The sequence below is a fragment of the Strigops habroptila genome, chromosome 10 (assembly GCF_004027225.2).
Source record: "Strigops habroptila isolate Jane chromosome 10, bStrHab1.2.pri, whole genome shotgun sequence".
NCBI lineage: Eukaryota > Metazoa > Chordata > Aves > Psittaciformes > Psittacidae > Strigops > Strigops habroptila.
In genome coordinates this window covers 20,707,444-20,731,996 of record NC_046359.1, presented here as the reverse complement: position 1 = coordinate 20,731,996, position 24,553 = coordinate 20,707,444, and the positions used below count along the sequence as shown (strand labels likewise).

Sequence of the window (24,553 nt, the reverse complement as noted above, 5' to 3'; positions counted from 1 at the left end):
GCCCCGGCCCGAGAGCTGGGCACCGGCTCCCCGCGCCGAGCCGCGCCGGGCGGGCGGCGGCTCCCGCGGGCTCTCCCTCCGCCACGCCGGGGCTGGGGCTCCCCCCCCCCCGCCCGGCCTCCCCTCATCTGACCTGCGCTCGTAATCTTCCCTTCCACCACGGAGACACAGCCCCGCCAATCAGCGAGGCCAGAAGCGATCGCCACGGCAACGCGCCGGGCCAATCGGGGCAGGACTCTCGCTCCGAACCCCGCCTTCCGCTGCCCCCGCCCGCACGAGGCGGTGCCGCTCCATTTCGGGCTTGTCAAAGCGGGGGGGCGGGATCGGCGAGGAGGGCGGCCAATGGCGGCGAGGCTTTTCCTTTCGTGTCCAATGGGGGAGCGGCGCCCGTGCGGCCTCTAGTCCACGGGAGCCGAGCCGGGCCAAACCCAGCTGCTGCCGCGGCCTCCTTCTCTTCGCGTCCCCCCCACCCGCCGGCGCGGAGTTGGCGGCGGCCTCAGGCTTTGTCCCCGCGCCCCCGGCCCGCGCCGCCCCCCGCGGGGCGACCGCCTGCGGCCGAGCCCGGCACCGCGGCCCCGGCCCGCGCCGCTCCGCACGCCGCCTCCGCGCGCCCCCCTCCCGCTCGCCGCCAGCCCGCCCTCCCGGAGGCGCCGCCGGCAGCGCCGCCTCCGCCCGCGGGGCCCGGGCCGTGCCGGGGGAGGAGGGGGAGCAGCGCCGCCGCCGCGGCCGGGCCCGTCCCCCACCGCCTCCCCCGAACACCATAGGCGGCTCCGGCACCAAGATGTCCAACCGGGTGCTCTGCCGGGAGGCCAGCCACGCCGGCAGCTGGTACACAGCCTCAGGTACCGGCACCGCGGCCCGCAGCGCCGCCGGGGGTGGGGGGCGGGGGCTGAATCAGCACTTTCCGCCGCCGGGGCCGCGGCCGGGGCCGCTACCGGGTGCGGGGAGGGGCCGCGGGCCCCGCCCCCGCCGGCGCGGCCGGCACATGGCAGGCGAGGGGGGGCCGCGGCCCTCCGGGTCCCGGCGAGCGGGGGGTGGGGGTCTGTGCGGCTGCCGGGTCCGGCCGCTGGCGGAGACCGGCCCCGGAGGCCGGTAGGGCGGGTGGAGCCGGAGAAGGGGTGCCGGTGTGCACGCGGTGCCCGTAGCGTGCGGCTCTGGTAGCCGAGCGCGCCCGCCTGCCGTCCTTGGCCCCTCCGGCCCGGCCTGGCCGCCTGCAGCTGGGCAGCGGCACCTCTCGCCGGCAAACCGGTGTTAAAATGTGGCCGCGGCTGGATCGGTCCCCGCGTTAGAGACGCGCATCGCTGCGACTTGGCGTCTGAAGGCAGCGGCGGTAGACCTAGCCTGTGTGCTCTGCCTCGCACCGAACGCTGCGCCTCGTCGGCGTGAGAGCACACGAACAGATTCTGGTCTCTTGGAGTGCTCTTGTGGTGGTTTTTGTTCCGGAATGTTTCATTTCCCTGAGAGCATACAGGATGTCTGGGGCGTTTTGCAGGCTTAGAAGGCAGGCGATGTGGTGTGGGTGTAGAAATAAAGAGGCTTGTTTCACTTCTTGAAGACCAAGGTGAGCTGTTGTATTTTCTTCAAAAACCCTTTCTCTAGTAGTAGCGAGAAGTTATAAGGCAGTAGTACGGGATGGGCTCTGTCCATTTAAAACTGTAGTATTTGCAGAGAAGAAGAAAGACAGTGCATTGGAGGGAGGGCTACTGCTCCCCTTGCCCTCCCAAGAAAAGACAGAGACTTGTAATAATGGCTTGATAGCACATATGTTTGGAAATAAGTTTTGTTGGGTTTTGAGGCAGAACTCTGCTGGTGTAGACAGGGTGCAGTTTGTATTTTCTGAGCTGTTAATAAGGAGATTTGTAAGGGATGCTCTTTTACCAGCCTTGGAAGTAAAGATCATGAGAAAAGTGCAGGTGAAAAAGCTTCAGTGAACAAGGGGCTGTTGTAAAGGATAGTTCAGAGGGAGGGAAAGGATACTATTCAAACGAATAGGAATGCATTCAGAATCCTAAACTGATTAAGAAGTACATTACACTTATCTTGGCTGTAATAGATGCAGTTTCCCCTCTCGTCTACAAATTAATGAACAAGGTATGAGGCAAAAATTGAAAGGGAGGAAAAATACAGGGAGGAGGGTAACACAGGAAGAGGCAGAGGCAGATTGTGAGATAAGTAGCTGGGCTTCAAATGGTGGGTAGGCAGTTTTGAGACAACAATAGATGATGACTGCTTTCCTTCCAAATTTAATATTGCAAACATAACTGTTGTGTCCATAACAAAACTGGTCTCAAATCTTCATCCAGTGTTGACAGCTTGCAGTTACAGTTTTTTTCCAAAGGTCTAGACAGGTAAGTAGTGCTTTGTTTACACAAAGCAGACAAAATCACATCAAAGGTAAAGGTGTAAACACATGCAAAGACATCAAAACGCTGAACCTTTGTGGTAACACTTCCCAACTTGCTCGAGCTGGAATTATTTTAACTTTTTTCATAGTTAAAGAGGCATAGATGCTGTGTTTGGCTGCGGGCTTTTTTCGCTTTGTGGGGTTTTTTTTCCCCTATAAAAATTCAGTGCATACTTTTGTTAGACTACACCCTGGTAAGTCTGTGTGACTCGTTTAGCCAGTACTACTTGTCCGTCCAAAAGCATGTTGCTCCCATTGCTTTTGGGCAGCCCTCTGGGTATTGCTTATTGAGGAGGTGTGGGATGGTTGCTCAGGCACTTACACTGCATGAAAAAAACAAACTGAATCATGTTGTAACAAGTTATGGTGACTGTACTTCTGACAAGTTAAACTGCAACTGTTACCGTGTGTGCGATGGGGGGAAGTGGCTGATGTAGCATAGGCTGGAATTTTGGGAAGTGTGTTTTGTTTTCCTTAAACAAGAAAAGAACATTATGTCTCTTCTTATAGAACTATTATGTGCTGTTTACTTACGGTATTTGAGAGCAGGAATTCTGTCTGCTCAGCAAGACTTGCCATCAGGGAGCTGTTATTTGTTGCTTGGCAGCTAATTTTTCTGTGCCACGTAGGACGGTCCACCAAAACTCAAGAGCAAACAAATGAGGACCAAGAGGGTATGTGTATAGACTTACGTGTATATAGGTGTAGACTTAAAATCTTCCTGTATTTTAGGCCAAACTCGCATGTCAGCTGCTTTTTCAAACTTGTAACATACGCTTGTTTCCTCAGTCATACCGCTTGAATAAAGTCTGAATTTTACCATGTAGTTTCAACCTGCATAGCTTCAAGGATGGAGCTGGGCCAGGGATTAGAATTTGAATCGTGATAGTTCTTCGTTGTGTTCCTGCAGTTCTCCAGGGATTGTGTTGTCAAGTCCTCCTACCTGCTTTCTTTGTGCTTACTGTCTCGGCCCAGAAGAGATTTGCTGGGTTATATATAAACTGTTTAGCATTTAAGCTTCCCATTTCCTGGAGCTTCCTGCTCTCTCTCTACAGAGCTGAGTTTGATTACACAGGACATGTGGATGCCCTGGAAGTCCTCATGCTACTCCATGGTTAAGATGACCCTGTCTGAAAGGGCAACGAGAAACGTGATTTTTGAAGGACGTGTTCAAAATCGTTACGTCTGAAAGCATTTGAAAGAGGCTGCGTGAGGATGAGGTTATTAAGTGGGAGTTTATCCCGAGGTGCCTGGTACCTGAGGGCAGAACATCAACAAAACATTCAGGATGATGCATGGTGTCCTGGATGGGGGGGGGTGTGAGGGGTTGACTGCAAAAGTAGAGCCCCCATTGCTATGATTAACAAATATGTATCTGTGAAATCTGGCTATAGAAGTCAGCCCTGGGAAGGAAGGGCTGAAGCCAGCTGGGGGGGATCCAGAATGCAAACCAGTTTTTGTGGTCAGAGTATATCCTTGAACTGGATTAGCTGGGTCCTCTGTGCTCCAGGAGTGGAGGCAGCATCAGGTGCAGCCCCAGTCAAAAAAGAAGGAGCTAGTATTCTTCATGGAGAGTCCATGTAATGTATTTGAAGAGGGTTTAGAAGAAATACTGCTTCTTGGCTTTAGAGACTGCTCATTTCTATGGGGCAGCAATTGTTTCAGCTGAAAGCAGTCGTTCCTCCATTTTCTTCACCTATGGGGTATGTTGTTGTTTTTTCTCCTAGTAGCTGGTGCAGTTCTGTGCTTTAGCTTTAGTCTGAGAACAACGCTGATGACACACCAATGTTTTAGTTGTTGCTCAATAGCACTTAACCCTGATCAAGGACTTTTCAGTCTCATGTTCTGCCAAGTGAGGAGGGGCACAAGAAGCTGAGAGGCAGCAGAGACAAGACACCTGACCCAAACTAGCCAAAGGAGTATTCCATAACACAGCATGTCATGCCCAGTATGTAACTGGGGAGAGTCACCTGAAAGGGACCGATCACTGTCTGGGTTGGGCTGAGTATCAGTCAGAGGGTGGTGAGCAATTGTATTGTGCATCACTTGGGATTTATTGTTTTCTTTTTCCCCTTTTAATCTTGTATTCTCTCCCCTTGTGATTTCCCTTAGCATTATTATTATTAGTAGTATTATATTGTACTTTATTAAACTGTTCTTATCTCAGCCTCTAAGGTTTTACATTCTTTTGGTTCTTCTCTCCCATCCCACCTGGGGGGGAAAAAAGGGTAGGGGGGTGAGCGAGTGACTGCATGGTACCATCTGAGTTTAAACCATGACAAAAGTACAAACATGTACTACATTCTATTGCAAATACATCACCTAATTATATGATGCTAATTAACATTTTGGAGAAAGTGAGACTGGCTGTGCAATTTTGCACATCCACACGTGTTCACATCTTAGAATGTCACATCTAACTATAAGAAAACAACTTTGTTACTGGAGGGAAAGTGAGGTCCCAGCAGAAAGCTCACTGCTTCCTACTCACTTTATGAAGCTGAGAAAAAGGGTGAGGAGGAGAGGGGAAGATGGGCTTTATGGTGGTGTTAGTGTTTCACTTGCCATGTGTTCTTCATCCATAATGTGCTGTTCTAAATAAAAATTTTAAAAGCAAGTTCCTTAAGAGGTTTCTGCAGTTGAGTTCAGTATGAAAAATTTGTACAAAATTATCATCATACCTTCTCCTCTAGATTTCTTGGTGTGGGGAAGTTCATGTTTGTTATGCATCAGTCTGTGTAGCATCTTAATAGACTTTAGATGTGGACCAGTGGAGCATCTGTCTAACAGCAAACTAACGATGAAATCTGTTTGCTCAGTGGTTCCTCCCTGTACTTAGCAGCAGCGCTGAATGTGTGAAACTTTACAGCAAAGCTGCCAAACTGAAATAGTGCTATGACCATTGCTGCTAGTAGGCCACTGTTCTAAATAACCTATTTTTTTACTTGCAGACCTTGATCTATATGTCTGTTTTTAAAAAAGTTAAAAATGGTATGTGGCATTGCTTCTGTGGACTAACAGCCTCGTGCATGGTGGCTACTGAAAACAGTTACAAAAATGAGATGAAGGCATGCTGTGTAAATAAAAGTATTGCCCTGTTGCACTGCTGTCATATAGATTGGTTTGAGGTTTTTTGTTTGGTTTGGTTTGTTGTTTGGTTTTTTTAAAGTATCTCTGTTGTGTTGTGAAAAATACTACACTGATTTATTTTTGGAAGAAAGTTCCCCTCCTGCTGGGTTAATTCAACCACCTAGCTTCCTGGCCTCTTGAGAAATTGATTTTGGCCAGCAGGGGGAAGAGGAAGATTAAGGACAACTTGAAAGAAAAATGGCATAATTTTCCATGACTTTGAATGTAGGACAGATAGATTCCTAGATACAAAAGGAGCAGCTGAAATATAACGGGAATAACATGCTATCCTGAGCATGGACTATTTGCGGGACAGGGTGTGGATCCCCTCTCCTGTTTTACTCCTACAGGTGAGTGGATTCTGTAAGTTCTGTGGGGAATCAATCCATATGTTCCTGGAATGAAAATAAACATAAGTGTATGTGTATCTTTCTTCTTGTATAGCATACCATTGCAAGTGAGATGTCACGCATTAGGGTGCTTAACGTTGGCTTACCACGGGCAGCTGACCTGCGTTTCCTGGCTCCTAGAAGTGCTAATTAGATACTGTACCATTCTTTATTAAAGCATTTGATAAGTCAAATGTCCAGTCAGTGGCATGCTGACACAGACAAAACACAAAAATTTTTAGCAGGATATTCCAAATCACAGGAGTAAAATCGAATTGAGAGTGTGTGTGAGAATAACAGTACTACGTGATCTTAAACTTGCTCTGCAAAATGAGTTTGTCATGTATTAGGTATGGCTTATTTCTCTGTTTTCCTTGACCAGGCCACAGTGGTTAGAGGTGTCCTTTCTGGTAGCCTGTGCCAAACTGAACGAGGAGAGCCTTAGTTTGCATACACTTACTGATGCAAACATGAGTTGGCAGAGTAAGTACTGTGCTGACTTGGAAGGCCATTGTGCGTATTGTCTTCAAAGTTGTTTGTTGGGTTCTTTATATGATGAGCCAAGTAAATGGTCTATTTCAACATAAATGTTTGAAGAGAGTTTCAACTTCACGGTACTTCTGTGTTCAGAGTTGGGTTTCTGTTGCCTTACCTTGTAAGTAAAAGAACCCCAAAGGAGTTCAAGTCAGTAGGCACTGACATCTTGTTGCTAGCATTTGTAAGGATTAAGCTTTTAACTTGTTTGGGCAAGTGTCTTGGGTTCATCTGTAGCAGTTTTTATTTTTCTCCTTTCTAGTAGCTAGTGCAGTGCTGTGTTTTGACTTTAGTCTGAGAACAGTGCTGATAACACACTGATGTTTTTAGTTGTTGCTCAGTAGCACTTACCCTGATCAAGGACTCTCATGCTCTGCCAGTGAGGAGGGGAACAAGAAGCTGGGAGGGAGCAGAGACAGGACACCTGACCCAAACTAGCCAAAGGAGTGTTCCACAGCATGTCGTGCCCTGTACATAAACTGGAGGGAGTCACCTGGAAGGCCTGGAGTGCTGCTCAGGTTGGGCTGGGCATCAGTTGACAGGTGGTGAGCAATTGTATTGTGCATCACTTAGGGTTTATTGTTTTGGGTTTTTTTTCCCTTTCCCCTTTTAGTTTTGTATTCTCTCCCCTTGTTATCTCCCTTATCATTATTATTATTAGTTTTATATTGTACTTTAGTTATTGGACTCTTCTTATCTCAACCTGTGGGGTTTACATTCTTTTGTTTCTCCTCCCCATCTTGCCTGGAGGATGGGAGAAGTGGAGGGGTGAATGAATGGCTGCGTGGTTCTGAGTTACTGGCTGAGCCTAAACCACAAGAAGAAATGCTAGAACTTTGAATAACTGGCTGTCACGCAGCCAGGGATGTTCAGACCTTGTCTTTCAGGCTAAGGTCTGCATGATGATGTCTAGGTCAGTTGGAGAGGGTAATGCTGTGAAGAACTTCTGCAGATCAGAAAATAGATGAAAAGGCAATTATGTGCCATGAATTATCTGTTTAGAAATGATGTTTCACAGTTGGCCCCTATTTCAGTGTGTTTACAGTTTCTTCGACTCCTGTGTGACCCCCAATAAGATCTACATTAATGTTTTTTTACTGCCTTTGTACCCAGTACTGATTTTTCTGATTCCAGGACCCACTGACTCTCTGTTGATAGTTCTTTGAGGTAGCCATCTTCAACATGCAATAGCAGTGTAATTCTGAGATAGCACAGCTTTTCCCACTTGCACCTTCTGAGTGAAGTGTCCATTTTAACAAATAGTAATGTAATCCCAGCATTTGTGTGCTTGTTAGCATTAGCTGGAACTTCTCATCAGCATCAGAAAAAGTGTGTGCGTCGGTTGCAGCAGTTTCTGCTCTGCTGTGATGTTGCTGTATGTGTGTAATCTGTTCACCAAGCCTGCTGCCCATGATTTCTGAGGGCAAACACTGCTGCTGGGATGTCTTTCACTGACCCTCAGAGTGGCTGAATCCTACCTTAATTTAAAGCAGTAACCCTTATTTGCAGTGTGTTGGATCTAAGTCTCTGTAGCTGCTGAAGTGACTAGAAGGAAATTGTGTGCAATCTGTTGTGTTGTTAGACTTTGAATGCAGACAAGGAGTTGAAGGAGATGGTCACTACCTCTAAGAGTCTTTTTCTGAAAGTGCTTAACTATGGTGTGCCAAGAACCCTGGCATGTTCCCCAAAATTGGAATAACTCATCACAGGTCATTTATAAATGTAATGTACAAATAATGAATCACTGTATTGTTTGTAGAAGGGCAAATGGATCCAGGAAAAATGTAAAAAGCATGTGAGTGTCACTGAAAGGAGAGATGGTTTAGCAGTGGACTAAACCACACTTAGTGGTTTAGTGTTAAGTTTATTGTTGGACTTGATGTTAAAGATCTTTTCCAAACTAAAAGATTCTGTGATCTCTGTTGTAGTGAAAGGAGCTTTCTGCAGTAGCAGGATAATTAATGTACTGATCATGAAATCTTAATGTTGTGAGATTAGCTGGAGCATTGCAAATACAGCTGTTAAGTTCTTACTTTGCAGTCTGTAAACAACAAATCATAGTGTCTTGCAAATGTATTTGCTTTGCAATGTTCAATATACTAAATGTAATGTTTCTTTCCCTTTGGTTTTCTATCTTTTTTAGACATTTTATGGGGAAAGTAGATGTGTCATTGCTGGCTCTTTTATGAATAAATCATGGAACAAAGTATTAATATGCAGACTCTATTATTTAACATTGTATACTGCAAAAGTATAGTGGAATAATTTAAAATACGATTTCCAGGCTTTTATTTCTACTGAATGACTGTCACAATCAAGGTATTCCAAATAAAAAATGTAGATTCAACTTCTACAGTACAATTGGAATGGAAAAAGTGCTTTGCATTTGGCGCAGTCCTGGTATTATTAAAATAGGCTTGCAAGAGTCACTTTGTGAATAGTTTCACAAATTCAGGTTACATTTAGCATGTATTAGAGCTATAAAGCAGAAGGTTGTTTGTTTGGGTCTCTGAATGACTTAACTGCTAAGGTATTTTGTAAAGTTAGGCAGGTGCATGTTGGTTGATATTCTTAATGAGTGGCATTACAGTTTATTTCTTAGTAACTTTCAGTAAAGGAAATCAAAAAGCTAGTGGAATACTGGAAAACAGGGACATGCAAGCAAGAAAGCAGATTTCAACATTTCTGTTGTGGCTTCAGTTTTAGTTTCCCCAATTCAGGCATTACCTGCTGTTTTATGTTTGTCTTGCAATGCATATAATAGGAATTTATGTAGCATTGGTGTAATCTTTATTTGTATCTTCTCCTCAGTCCAATAGATTGTGTAAGTAAATTTCTGCCTTGCTTATAGTCCAATTTCATCAATCCTGTTTCATCTGTATTCAGTATTGGAAGAGAGTGCATGCTAGCAGTATAGAATGTGGCCATCAACATGAGTTGTTGGAAATCACTTTCTATTCCTGACAAATGCTAGTCTTTGCATAGGTAAAACTTGTTCTTTATTTGAGGATTTAGCTTTTGTTGCAGTGAGAAACAGATTTTTTTTTTTTTTTTTTTTTTTTTTAAATTAGGGTCTGTGTTCTTTAAAACAGTCCTTATAGCTTCTGCAGTTCTAACTGAGGAACCAGTTAGTCCACTGTCATGTTTCAGATTGGAGTTGCTTCACAACTGAATTAAATGTTTTGGATTCACCTTCGAAGTTGTGGAGAGAGGAGTTTCCTTAGTTCCAGTTATTAAACTAAGGCCATCAAGGTTTCACTGTTACTTACCTTGATTTTTTCCTAACACCCTACAAGAATAAAGACTTATTTACTTCTTAATACATACACTGTAGTATTTATTAGAAGTATTTTTGAGGCGTAGACTTTTTCATCAATAGGTAAAGGTAGTTAAAAGGAGTAAGAGACTCAGGAAAAAAAGTGTTGACTGCTATAGGGTAGGAGACATGATTAGACACGTAAAAGCTGTCAAGTAGAAGTGTAAAATCTGGGGACTGCCGTGTTACTGTCATTGTGCTCCAGCATTACTTGCATTACTGCAAGTGCTGTACACATGCAACCAAGGGTGACCTGAGCAGTTTTCCTTGGTGGTGCTCTGAATTTTGCTTGAGGCTTATGCTCTACCAGTGAAAAAAGGACTTGCCAAGACTGAGGATTCAGGGTAAGCATTGTCTTCCCTACCAGCCTGAAAAGGTAGGTTTTGCACGAGTAATGGTGGCTGTTGGGACGAGAGCAAGTTCCCATTATATTGTGTTCACATTTGTCATAGAAGCACTTCAACCTCATGTGACTAGGTGAGCTTGACTGTGGAAAGAATGTGCTGGTTTGGCTTAACCCACAAAGCCTGGACTATGAAAGCTATAAATTGAAGTGATGGACCTAAGCATGTGACTCCCAGATGGCTTTGTGTTATTATTCATTGGGTAACACTGGCATGCATTTAACGTGGAAGGATTCCTTCTTACTTACTCCAGTGCTTTGTGAGAGGATAATGATTGTAAAAATAATTTATCCTTTTAGGCAAGATACTTGAATAAATGCTGCCTGTAGCTATATCCAGAAATTTGTCTGGTGAGACTTGGTCTCTGCTTGCAATTACTTTTAATTTGGCATACCCTCTGCCAATTTCCGAAACAAAACAGGATGTGAAATATTCACAGATAATGTCAGCATCTTTAGTCACAAGACTATATTTGTACCTTGCTTCATAGGCTTGAAATGCAGATCTCCATGTTATGTACTTCAGTGAAGCTGATGTTTTGCAGCATTAATCTTCATTTAATCAATAAAAGGTTTGATCTTACAGTATAAATGCTGAAGTGTGTTGATTGTTGAATCCAGAAGGCTTTCTGTCCTTCTGTTTGGGTTAGCCTTAAAACCCCATTGCGCTCATCCTGCCAGGCTTCTCAAGCTGGGCTTTTTGTTTGTGGTTGGAGGAGCAGGGACCTTTCCTACTTCCCAGCACTGTGGCAGGAGGATACATAGGCAGCAGTGCTCTTCCTCGCTCATGCTTGTCAGCTTAGGAGATGGATATTTACTGCTGTTATCTCTGTGACTATTTGCAAAGACTTTTTTCCAGTGTAACTTAATTTACATATGAACAAAACTTACTTATAGAGCTCTTCATGAGGAAGCCACTCATCTCCTATAATACAATTCCATATGGCAGAGCATATCTGCTGTGATAATGTGGGTTTGTTTATGTTTTGTATATCCAATTTAAATATTTTGACTTTAGCCTTAAGCATTGTCATATTTGAGAAACTGGAAGAAAAACTTCTCTGAATACTTCAAAAAGTTGATGCTAATTTTGTAGCAAGAAAATTGCGGTTTTAGAATATCCCTCTTAAAGTATTTGTAAGGATAGGAAGCTGCAGGTAGGCTACACTTCTGTCAGTTCATGTGGGTGCTATTTTGATTTTAATTGTATTTTCTTTAAGTAAAAAGTGAGGTGGTTATGTTGTACTCTCCATTCTCTCTGTTATTCCTCTGCAGAGAGAGATTTGATTACATGTTTTATTAAAATAGGGTAAAAAAAGTATCGGTTGAAATGGAAACTTACATCAGGTCAGAGTTAATGATTTAGAAAGGCACTTTGTAGCTTCATTAAAGGGGAAAAAAAATGTGAAAGCAGATGTGTTACCTGATTCTTGAGTAAACACTGACAGAATTTTCATCCCTTGGGTCATACAGATCTTTTATTTTACTGCCTCTAGGAAGAAAATGTTTGTTACTTTCTCCGAGACATGTGTCTAATAGAAGAGTAAGCAAACCTTACTTTGCTACTACACTGTAAGATCAGAAGTTTTGGCCAGATTTGAGCAATCATGCAGAATTTTAGGAAATTATCAGAGATTCTGAACTTTCTTTAAACTGTTCACCGAGTTACTTGATTTGTCTTAACTAAAGACAAATCGCCTTAACTACCACCTTAACCAAAAATTCTTGCTAAAGAAGGGATGGTGGAAGGCCAAGCACTGTGCCTTGTTGGGGAGGAGAGTCCCAAGGCCGTCTTGCTTTACTTGAGAGGTTCTGGCCCTTCTGCTGTTGTGTGGCCTGTGGATCATCATCTTTGAGAAGTGCTCAAGTGGGGCAGAATCATGTTTCGTTTAAGTCACTGGGTAGTAAGTGTTGGGAGGGGGGATGATTGTCTTCTCCTAAAGAGCTTCATTTGGAAGGTACTTTGTCCTTTAGTAAGTGACTTGTGTCTTCACTCTTAAAAAATAAAAGTGGTAAGACTGTAATAGAGTGCTGTTTTCTTAGTCTCCTGGTACCTTAAAAAGAGGGTGGAAATAGAGATCTATTTATTTTTACTTAGCTTCCCCAACAGCCCTATTTTCCAAGATGTCATTATCCTTATCTCTATTGCATGTCTCTGCTGCTTGTAATTTCCCCAAGCAACAGACACAGCAGAACAAAGTTGGTGTTTGGTTTGTTTGTTTTTGACAATTTCATCATTTCACAAAGTTGCTGTATTACAGGAGTGATAGTAGCTAATAAATGTCACTCTTTTGCCTGCCTTGATAGAGGTGTAGATAGCAACTAAGGCATTCAAGGTGATGGTAGCCTTAGGGAAATGGCATTGCTCTAGTTCACCGTCTTCATGTAAGAAGGTAAGGTTCTTTGCAACCACAGAAGTTGTCCTTTTTTTTTCATGAAACAGTTCTGTATAAAACCCAGTGCCTTTGACACTGCCCCCCCGCCCCACTCAGGCTTTCGAGAGAAAGCTTTGTGACTGTCACTGGTGAGTGACTGATTGGATTCTGCGGAAGTTGACATCTTTGCTCTGGTTCTCTGTAGTTCTTGTCAGCTTTTTGGAGACGTGTCAGCTTGACATCTGGACTGTTTGGAATATAGCTGTGAAATTGTTTCAAGTATTTAATTTGGGTTTGACTTTTCCTGGCAGTTGGTGATTTTACACCTGCATCAGGAAGATACAAAAATCTACAGCATGCATGGTGGAAGAAAAGTGGCTTACTGCACAGATAAAGTCTGCTGACATACAGATCTGTCAAAAGCATAGTGCCAACTGAAAAAGTGCATCTGTTTTTCATTTTGTTAATGATATGTCACTTGTAATAATAGCAGCTGAATGAGTTTTACTTGAAAGTTTGTTTTGTGTTTTTAATATAAAGAATGTTGCACTGTACTTGCCAGACTTGCTTCTTCAGAAATATCTTTACGTCAAAAGTTTTCTTTGTGATGGAAAATAATCAAAATGTTGTGGGTTTTTTAAGGTATGTTTTTTATTTTGTTATATTTCTAGAAGGCATTTTTATCACCAGTCAGCTTATTGAATTGAGAATATTTGCCACTTGCTGGGGTACAGAATTTAGTAAAAAATCAAAAAAAGTTAAATATTGGATTGATCAGTTACCAAACTTAATGTTGCCAAGAAGTTTATGTACTTGTAGTATATGTTGATTCATCAGAAGTTGTAAGGCATTAGTATAAGCATGGTGTCTTCTCACTTTTAGTGTCTTCCTGTGTATTTACAGATTTTTTTTCAGGTTACAGGGTGCTTTGTGTGCTGCTCTCATTCTTGCTGGATAATAACAAAGGACTAAACCATAGCCATTGGCTATGATGTTCAGTATGTAAGGTTTTTGTATTATATGACCTTCCTGTGTTGGGCTTTCCGGGATACGTTGTCTTAACTTTTTACTTCTGAATTCTGCAAATACAGTTATCAGAGGAATCAACCACCTGTTAGCCCCTTTTGAGATCAGCAGCCATTCTTTCTAATGACAAAATGGTATGCGCATCAGTCCACAGAGCAAGAACCAGTAAATGTATATTTGGATGTGCACTAAATGGACTCCTGGGCTAGGAGGTTGAAACTTTCCTACTGTAATCCTCAGTGTTACAGACATGTTGGGTTTACTTTTGGTTTTTTGAGATTTAAACACAGGCTTTGATATTTAAGATGATTTTAAATCTGTTGGACTTTTGGATGTTATTTGTTAATTCTTGAGGTATTTTAGGTGTTTGTTTGTTTGTTTTATGGCCTTAGTATTTCCTTGTTTCTTCATAGGACCCCAGCTGAATGCACAACTAGAAGGTTGGCTTTCTCAAGTACAGTCCACAAAAAGACCTGCTAGAGCCATTATTGCACCGTAAGTTTGAAATCTGCTTTTAGTTTATATAATACTTAATTGGTTAGATGCTTCTTTATTTTGAGTGATTTTGAAAACTGCTGAAAGCTAGTATTTAACTGAAATGAATGTCACATGGTTGCTAAAAGTATTTTGGATATGGCATAGAATGAAAGAAATCTTGGCACATTTTGGTACATGACTAGTTTCCTTTTGCTGATGGACTGCACACATAACATTCATTTGTGATTCAGGAAGACAGATAAGAGGTGTATTAGTGAAGTAGTAGTATAAAGGGACAGCTCTTTTAATGCACTTCTAGTGTAGAACAGCTATATCTATTAGGAAAAATTCTACACAAAACCAAAACTCCAGTATCCTCCCCAAATCAAAACTTAACAAAGCTTAAACTGAAAAAGTAGTGAAACATTATTCAGCTATCCAAAATGGTTTACTTTTGTCATTTTAGTTTGGGTTTTTTTGGTTTTGTTGGTTTTGTTTGTTTGTTTTGGTTTTGTTTGGATGGTTTTCATCCACAGCAGAAATAGGGATCATCTAAACTATTTAAGTAGAATTCAATTTCCTGAAGATAGCTGAGACATATAATAAGAAAAGGATGTTGGTCATTCCAATTTATTATGAGTTGAAAGGAAACACTAGAAGCACCACCTTGAATATGATGTTTTTCCTGTACTAACATAATGTTTGAAGTATTCCATAATAGTGTTAAATGTGCAGAAGAAATTGTCTCAAATATGCCTTAGTCTTTCTTGCAGAAATGTCAGGAAAGACCCCTTTCAGCTGCAGATTAGGTAACCTGGGTTCTTTTTCCAAAATTGCTGGAGGTCTTCCAGTGGTCTCACAAAATTGTTTCATTAACCATGCCTTTGTTTTCCCACCTGTAAAGTGGGATATGGCTAATAATATTTTGTGAAAGACTGAAGAAACCCGAAGCAGAGGAAACCTTTAAGGAGGCTGTTCTGACGTTGTCAAATAACATACCTCGCCAGCTCACAAACCTCAGTGTCCTGTTTAACCTGTGTTAGTGCCTTTCTGATGTCTTTAGAATGAGTGAGGTAAGTGACACTGAAGTAAAAAAAACCAAAAAACAAAAAAACAAACCCAGGGTGATTTTGAGGATAGTTTGCTCCAGGTATCACTCTGCTGATGAATATACATGCATGTGAGCATACATACATGTAAGTAAATATGAAATCCTCCAGTGGTGGGGAACTTCTATCTTCAACATCCCGTATGTCCCAGGACTTGCAGCATGTATAATTCTCAGTATTATTGTGTAGTACTGAAAAACTGTAGTTATGTTGTTGCACATACTTGACTTAAATGATGACTATTGACCTAGAGGTACAGGTGCTCCAGAGGTGATGTGGCCCAAATGCTGTGCAATGTGGGCATGGCCTTCTGCTGGGACTACTGCTGAGTGTGTGCTGTTCACCACTTGGCCTGGGACCCTGGAGAATGAACATTATCTGGAATTAATGCTTTTAGCACAGTAATCTTCACCTGATTTTAACAGTCTTGAAGGGAATGGGTCTTAAGATTTAGGTGTGATACTTGAAACAAGCAGTCAGAGTGTTTTGAGAGTGCACACAGGAGCACAGGTTGAGAAAGGCTCCAACCCAGAAATGATAAAACATGTCCTGCATTCTCTGAGGTAAAAGCTACCATGCTGCATTCCACTCTTTTCCTTGTGTCCATTCATTCTATTGCTGTGGTATTCTTCTTCAGTGACAGAGCATTTTTATTCTCTGTTTATCTGTTGTAATGTGTAGTTTTCTCTTTGCCAGACCCCTCTACTGTCGTTACACACAGTTACTGGTGTATGGTTAGAAGAGCTTTCTTCAGCAGCTTGCTATTCCCTTGTCCCCTGGCTGCACTCTTGGCATTACCATGAGCGTCTGACAATATGCAGTTGTGTAGTCTGCCTACCAGTATCTTTTACATGTAACAAAAGGTGCTTTGATCTGGAGACTTACTTACTAACTTTCAAGTAAATGGTCACTGGTAGTTCTTCAGCACATGCCTCTTGTACATTTGGTATTGCAACAGTGCTCTCCAGCTTTTTCAGGAGTTGATTTTTGGATCACTCTTGCTATTTCTGGCTCATTGGGGACAAATAATACATAAGATATTATCATTTAATAGCAATATCAACATATTTAAGACGTTAAACAATATTTAACACATTAATGTTTTGTACACCTTGATTTGCAGCCATGCGGGGTATACCTATTGTGGATCTTGTGCTGCCCACGCTTACAAACAAGTGGATCCTAATATCACGTAAGTATTAAAGTTTTTCTTTACAAAGTGTAAGACAATGCCATTGCAGTTCTCTGAGAAATGGAATGTTCTTTTTGCATTCTTACACCATGAAGTACTCAAATTTTATTTTTGTACTTTTTAGTCTTTTATGCATCCCTCTGTTTTAACATCATAAATGTTCAAAGTGTTTGGATGTTACAAAAGAAAACAATAATGCATTATTGTTGAAATTGAAAATGTAAAGCAGTATTTTCAAAAATTATTGAGGTTTTGGTTACTAACTTTTTAGAAGGGAGGGAGTTAACCCTGTTCTTTTTGCAGGTAGTAACATTTAATTTACTTTATTGCTTGATGTTCCAAGATGGGTTTTTTTTTTTTAACTGGTCACAGGGTGTCTTTGTTTCTTGCTGCCATTTTCCATTTTTTCTTCCCCCCCCCCCCCCCCCCCCAAGGTTGTGTTTAAGTATATTAAAATATTTGATGACAATTCTGCATTGGTTTTTCAGTGCAGGATTGTGGGCTGAATGCTACCAGGATTCTCTTCTGCTGTGGAGAAAGTGACCAGTGTGTGTGTATATAATATTTGAAGACAGTGAAAGTTAGTTGTAATGATTTTAAATGGACTTGTATTTCTAACAGCACAAGTGCTTAAAAAAAGAGAAATTAAAGAAACCCCAACACTGTACTGTAGTCTGTGCCTGCCTCTGAAAATATTAATCCAGTTATTCTGTGTTAAAATAATAGAATTTTTATGTGTTCTGCTGACTGCAACAGTTTTTTAAATGACAAAAATTTAAAACATCTTCAGTATTTACTTGAAGTATGTATTTTGAAATGTTAATGTAAAAACTGGCTGTGTCTATCAGTTGCTTATGTGATAACATGTCATAATGCTTTCCGAAGAAAATGGTTCTGATTCTTGCTAAACTATTGTAATCAAAGTGAAAGTAGCTTTATGCTGTGAGACATAACTAGCTTCTCTAAAATTTCTAGAACAAGTTGCATTCCCCAGATTCACTGGCATGGAGTTGATTGAGCTTTCTGGATCATTTGCTGTTTCACCACATGGGATGTTTACAATTCATCTTTCAGCTGAACTATTGCACGTTCGGATATTTTGCTTTTATGAACTCTGTAAAAAGTTTTAGTATTTTACTATAGCTTGCTACAACACTTCACATGTAAAGGGGGGGGGTAATCTTTACATATCTCCCACCCCTTTAGTTCAGTGCCAGAAACAAGATGATATGATCCTGAATCTGAAAAGCTGAATTTCCTATAGGTTGTGTTTTGTTTTTTTCTTTAAGTCCTGTGGCAGGAGACCCTTAACATCTAATCAAGAGCCAGGAACTGAGGACTTGATGAAATAACATCATGGTGACGTGTGAAAGCTTGCAGTGTCGGCTAAAGCTACGAATGTGCAGGTCCAAGTCCCTGTTGTTGATGCAACAGCTGGATAAAAATAGCATTTGAGAATGACTTAAATTTGTATGTAGTGAAATCTGAAGTAAAGCTAATCAAGTAAATAAGTGAAAAGCTCTGAATAGATGATAAATCCATAATCCTAATTTGAGGGTATGTATCTGTAGTTGTTGAAGGTGTTATGTAACTGAAGGTTGTGTTATTCCAAGGAGAAAATCCAAAAATGTTCTAAGGAGCTATAACACATCATTCAGCCTCCAAATGAGTCCGGTCAGACAGATTTCTAGCTGATGCGTGCCCTCTGATATGCAACCTGCTTAAGAGGTTTAAGGCTATCGAAGCATTACTGAACAGATCCCATGATCATTTCTGAGATACTGAGCAAGACTAGGCCATGGGCTGATCTGTGGTCTTTACACACAGCAGAGTAAAACTCTACAGGTAACCACCCGAAAGTATCATTTTGTATGTTTTTATTGAACTTGTTACTCTAAACCAAGTGTCTGTACAATTGCAGTTGTCTGAACTGTGGGCTTTTGTGTTAACTGTTGTAGCCGAAAAATTTTCATTCTTGGGCCTTCCCATCACGTGCCCCTTTCCCGATGTGCACTTTCCAGTGTGGACATTTATAGAACACCTCTGTATGATCTCCGAATTGACCAAAAAAGTAAGTGCATGATAAAGCTTGCATCTTGAAGATTGCTGTAGCTTGAGTATTAACTGGTACTGCAGTGCTGAGGACGTTGTTGCTGGGAACTTCATTGCTTTTAAGTGGCATACAAGTATAAATCTGTTTTACTGAAATAAAAGCTAACTTCTGAAAGATTCTGGTGGTTGCAGGCATTGTTGTATTATAACCTTAATGTTTTTCTTGCTCCTGCAAGTAAAGAATTCTTAGTCTTTGCTTATCTTTTCCGTTCTGAGTGTGTGCCTCTTGACAAGTGGCCTTTGAAAGGGATCTCAAAATTAAAAAGTGTCACATCTGAATAATAGCCCACTACTCACCTTCTCCATTATTCTGTGAGGAAATAATGTCTAGGAAATAATCTAGCAAAGAAAAATACTGCTATAGTTGGCTTTAGTTTATTTTTGATAGAGGAATAACAGAGGAACAAAAAGCTGCTTTTATTTGATTCATTATTGCATGTGACTTTTTTTTAACTGGCAGAGTACCTATGGAACTTTAAAACTGTTAGTCCATGGAATACCAATCTTTTGGACTAAGCTTAAAGGTGCGAGGAGGATAAATTTGATATTTTGAGTTTCATTTGTTTTGAGGTATACCTAAATAATACAGTGTCTTTTTCAGAAGGGCTAAGTAGTGCAGATGTGTTGCTATTTTGTCATGACTGTGACAAAGCAAGCTAGTTCAGGCTTTCTACACAGCGCTTACTGAAATTTCCTTAGGTAACAAATGTTTTGGTTTCTGTAGAACTCCTTTATGAAGTGGAGAACGAGGCACAGTTCCACTTCAAATTCTGCATCTAGTGGAGAGTTTTCAAAATGTAGAGATGACTCTGCATACCACCAAGCGCACTTGAGAGTCGAAAAGATAACTTATAAATGTGGCTTACTTAATTATTTTTTGCTTTCTCTAGATTTCATGATTCAATAATAAATTTTATTAAATAGTAATACATCTAGGACTTGCTCAGCTGATCAACATTTATTTATTTAAACATATAATGGTGTAGTTTGTGAAAATAAGGATTCACTGGGAAAATGCGTGCATATTTTAAAACGTGGTTTTTTGTGTTACTTAAATTTTGTATCATAACTGAAAATCTTTCTTAACATAGTAACATGCTTATTTTGTAAACTGAATCAATTATGTTTATCTTTCACTTGAACATGTTTTTAAAGATAGGATTAAAATTAAGTGGTTTATGATGACAGCCCTTATAGGCAAGTGATTTGTTATATCGGGCTTGTTCAGATGAAGATGCACTGTAACTTCCTTTACAGTGTTTTGTTGTTTGATTTTTTTGTTTGTGGGTTTTTTTTTTTTTGGTTTTTTTTAAGGAGTAAAAATTAATCTTTAATTCATTTCAGTTTATGGAGAACTGTGGAAGACTGGAATGTTTGAGCGTATGTCCCTACAGACAGATGAAGATGAACACAGTATTGAAATGCATTTGCCTTACACTGCTAAAGCCATGGAAAGGTACTAGGGCTAACTACTATTTCTATGAAAATGAGCATTATGTGTATCAAATAGTTGAACTACATGTGAAGTAGGAAATAATAATACCCTTTATGGTATATAAAACCCTATATGGTGTATAATACTCACAATCCACACTCACCAGTAAAGCTTCTGAGGAGGATCAGGACAGAGACTAGAATTAGGTGCTGTAATAGAAACTGAGTGGAGCAAACATCTGCATGGTGAAATTGAAACACCCCTTATAAACAAACTTGTATGTTTATATTGACTTAATATAGTTAATGTTAGACATGCCTTCATGAATCTTTCTCAATAGTTGTTTTTTGTTGGGGAGGGATGGCTTGGTTGGTTTGTTTTTTGGGGGGTTTTTTATTTTTATTTTTTCCTTTTGCAATGCATCTCTGAAAGACATTCAAATACGAATAGGTGTTTTCTGTGGAATTTTAAGTTTGTTCGGAGCCTTAATATTTAATACTGATTCTTAAATCAGGGTTCTGTTTACATTTGCTATTTCAGATGAGTACTTTGAATAATTTTAATAATAAATTAATAATATTTGTCAATTTGTGGTGGTTATTTACCCACACACATACTTTTTTTCTTTTTAATTCTCTAGAATTTGTAGTTTTTTCTGGAATAGCAGTATACAATCTGTGTGCTGTCTTGAGCATTTTCATATATGTTGAAAAATTACCCAACATTTGTGCAGCATCTATACAGGAAGAATTTCATTCTTACTGTAATTGCTGGTTGCCTTGTGTCTTGTTTTTCTGTTTGCCTGGTGTTTTCACATTGCAGTGAAGATAAGTACTGTTTGGGGGGTGGTGGGTGTTTTCTGAAACTGAAGTAGTTTCAGGTTCTAAAACAACTTCCTAGTATTTCCTTATTAAAGTAACTGTATCTTCAATTCAGTAGTGCCCTTTTAAAACATTCCGCAATTTCAGTTAGCAAGCCCTGTAAAGACTTCAGATGTTACTTGAATTACAACCTCTTTTCTTTTGCTTATAAGCCATAAGGATGAGTTTACTATTATTCCTGTGTTGGTCGGAGCACTGAGTGAGTCAAAAGAGCAGGAATTTGGAAAACTCTTCAGTAAATACCTAGCTGATCCTAGTAACCTCTTTGTGGTTTCTTCTGACTTTTGCCATTGGGGTAAGTTTCACATCTCTTCATTATAACAGTATGATGAATATTTCATAGTGATTTTCAAATAATGTATTTTATTAAACATTGAACATTTTAACTTCTGGTAAATGCATCTTTGAAACTTAAATGCCTTTTGTAAAGTAAAAAGGGTTTTTCTTCTTTTAATCTAGAACAATAGATAAAAAATGTTAATGTGGTAATGTGTTTTCAGTGTAGTGGAGGAAGTAAATGGTGAAGGTGTATGGGTTTATATGCCTCTTTTTATTGTTGCAATGAAATAATTGTCTGAAGTTTCTTGCTCTTTTTGCTCTTCTAAGCACCTCAAAGCAACTTGCAAAACTAATTAGCTAAAAATTCACTGGACATGACAACATCCCTCTGATGGAAATAAACTTTGTATGTTTTACTGCTGGGTAAGGTAGCAGATGGAGTATTTATGCCAATTGACCAGAGCTATCCCAGTTCATCTTGGTGGCAGAACTATAAAGACTCCAGAAGCTTTGACTTCTGTCCTGCTTTGACACTTTATTTTTCTTTTAAGTGTGATAATAGCTGGAAAAGAGACTGCTTCAGAATGATACATTTTGTGTTACACAACAGACCTTCTTTCCTTTTTTCATTGTCATCTTTGGTCAACTTACATAATTAAGTGCATATTTTAATCATCTTTGAATTGTGAAATAGGTGGAGGTATACAAGAATGACATAGGTTCTGTTGTGGCTAATGAATCATTTAGAGCTGTTCATTGAATTATCACAAACTTCTTTTAGCCTTAATTGACTGTGGGTATTGTTGTGCAAGAGAAGTAGCCTGACTCCGGGATTGACTTTGTCAAGAGGGATAGTGAAACGAAATGTTGTTTTACTTTTTAATTTATAGAATTGGATTCCAAGGCAATAACAGGCAATTGATAAGTGATACTGCAGTGTCAGTTCTACGTAGGTTTTTCTTTAGGAATATAGCTGCCCATCATGTATTTTTTTCTTCATTTCTGGGCTGCTACTTTGATGATTGCCCTAGAATTTCCTCAGTGGAGCTAAAAAGTATAAAATAAATGAAGATTACTACTTTAAAAGTATTATAATTGAAATTATTTAGTAAGTACTAGGGAGTGTTTTAGCTACGATTTTTCCCTTTTTTATTTTATACATGATTTTTGTTTCAAGGTCAGAGGTTCCGTTACAGTTACTATGATGAATCCCAAGGAGAAATTTATAGATCCATTGAGCATCTAGATAAAATGGTAAGTTTTCAGATTTGGTGGAACTAACTAACAAATTTCTCCTGTACCTTACATTTCTTTGAACACTTTAGAAATTTCTCTAACAAAATCTTGTAGATTAGCTATTTTATTGAATGTATACTTTTCCTTTGTTTACCACAATAAGAACTTAGCTGTTGTTTTTAGCTAGTGTGCTCCATTTTATTGACTGAGCACAATATAGTATGGGTATAATCTAGTAAGCATAATTTGTGAGAATAAATGCATGTTTGCCTACCTAAAATGTCCTAGTGTAATGTAATTCCTGTCCAAATACCCTCTGTTGTTTATGAGAAGCAATAAGGATTATGAATGGAGTATTGTGGTAGTTCAGGCTTAATAGCTGTGATACCTGCTTATCAGAACAGCATTGAGATTATGCTAATGGTTTCAGCAACATCCATTTTGAGGAGGAAATGCTGTACAGTATTGTGCGGGTGAGGAAAACAAAAGTCACCATTTCCTCAGGAGTAGTCTTTCCCCCTGCCCCTTACTCTGTAGTAGGTGGTGGGGAAAAGCCATAGACCATACTTCATTCTGGGTTTGGCAAACGGCTAAAGGAATGCTAGATACATAAAGACCATGATGCCAATTATGTGGCATTTTCTTTGCAGCCACAGGAGCCAAGGATTTCTTTGTAAATTAAAAAAATTGTGTTAATGTTCAAGACTATAGTTATGGCACAGAATAGAAGTAATTCTTCTGGAAATACGTAATCTTAAAATTTGTTTTAAAACTGTTTGTGTCATTTGTGTAACTTCTGTAAAATCCGTTACAAGAGAGAACTATTGTTATTTAGGGCATGTTAATTTTTTTCCTTGTCTTGAATAAATCCTATCTGCTGGAGAGCCATAGAATTTTTTGCTCTCTGTATCCACATTAACCTCTTTGTTTTTCCACTATTCATCACTGGAATGGAAACAGTAAATTTGCCTTCATTCTATTTATACTATTCTTAATAATTCTTGTTCTCGGTTGAGAGATTTCTCTATAAAGACAAGTGTGTTTCTACAGAGCTCCAGAATTTGAAGCTCTGAGTGTTTTGCAAGAGCAGATTAAGGTGCATTAGCAGACATTAGCTTCCTCTTGTTAATTTCTGTGGTGAAAGCTTATAGAAAGACTGGACTTTGACATTTAGTTACTTTTAGTGACTATGTTGCTGCACCACCTCTTTCTTTTGGTAGTTACTCAGCCAAAAGGAAATGACATTTTTTTGTAATGTTGAAAATTATGTCTACTGTTCAATAACTATGAAAATAATTTTTCAATCTTAAGTTTAACTGGAAAACTAAACATGCTGCATGGCAATATACTGTCATTACTTTCTTGTCTGTTTCGTGCCATCTATGAACACATCACTCTGTATTCAAACTCTAGAGAGCAGGTTTTGCTATTACTGGCTCAATAATTTTACTGGACTGAACTAGTGAAGCAGTCAGCTGAGCACTTTGTGAGCAGGAAGGTATTCTAGGTTAAGATGAAATTACTTTTCCTTAGAAATGCCCTTGTAGATGGACAATGGTCTCTTTCTCATTTAGACTGGACCTTAAGTACGGATGCATAGTGATTTTCCTGCCTAGTGCATAAACAACACTAAATGCTTTGGGCATTGAAGATTTACTAACCTGGTAGCTGCTGTGAGAAATTTTATCTGCTGTGATATTAAGTTAGCACCCTTAGACGCCAGCATGAAAAATAGAGAGTAGTAAATATTGCTGGGCAGACATTGGTTTCTCCATGGTAACTCTTAATGTGACTGCTGTTACTCTGGGGGTACCACAGTGCACCTTGTAAAGTGATGGTGATGAAAGGAGTAAACAGTTAATAGGAGTACATTAAGGAACAATCCTCAAATGAAGAGTTATAATTGAGCAGCTGGTGTGCAATAATTTGTTTGTATATTGTAACCTGATATATTTTTAAATAAAAGTGGGGAAGTATTCTGTAAGATGTCATAGAACCACAGAATGCTTTGGGTCGGAAGGGACCTTAAAGACATCTAGTTCCAACCCCACTGTCGTGAAGAGTAATCATTTTTTTATTATGGCTAGCCAGAAAATGCAGACTGCTCACTTCAATCTTCACTGCCAGGTTGCTCATTTTATATCTACTTGTGAAACCTTATGCCTCGCTTGGGTCAATAGGAGGATTCTGTTACCCTGAATGTTGAAGGGGGAGGATAATGCAGGTGCTGAAGAGAGCTGTTCAGGAGCAGCCAGA

At 40.2% G+C, this 24,553-nt stretch overlaps 1 protein-coding gene across 5 annotated transcripts in view; it reads left to right on the top strand.

Moving 5' to 3' along the window:
* Positions 1 to 327: 327 nt before the first annotated feature.
* MEMO1 (mediator of cell motility 1) overlaps positions 328 to 24,553 on the top strand; it is a 29,208-nt gene continuing 4,982 nt past the window's right edge. Inside the window, exons 1-8 of one of the 5 annotated variants that reach the window (XM_030499402.1) lie at positions 402 to 842; positions 13,990 to 14,071; positions 16,286 to 16,354; positions 16,843 to 17,760; positions 18,313 to 18,425; positions 19,811 to 19,922; positions 20,935 to 21,077; positions 22,239 to 22,315. In XM_030499402.1, the coding sequence (XP_030355262.1) occupies positions 17,711 to 17,760; positions 18,313 to 18,425; positions 19,811 to 19,922; positions 20,935 to 21,077; positions 22,239 to 22,315 (495 nt within the window). In that variant the 5' untranslated portion in view covers positions 402 to 842; positions 13,990 to 14,071; positions 16,286 to 16,354; positions 16,843 to 17,710. Of the gene's footprint in view, positions 843 to 1,196; positions 1,562 to 13,989; positions 14,072 to 16,285; positions 16,355 to 16,842; positions 18,426 to 19,810; positions 19,923 to 20,934; positions 21,078 to 22,238; positions 22,316 to 24,553 lie in introns of those variants that run through there. The other 4 variants (XM_030499404.1, XM_030499403.1, XM_030499401.1 and 1 more) reach the window with 4 other exon arrangements.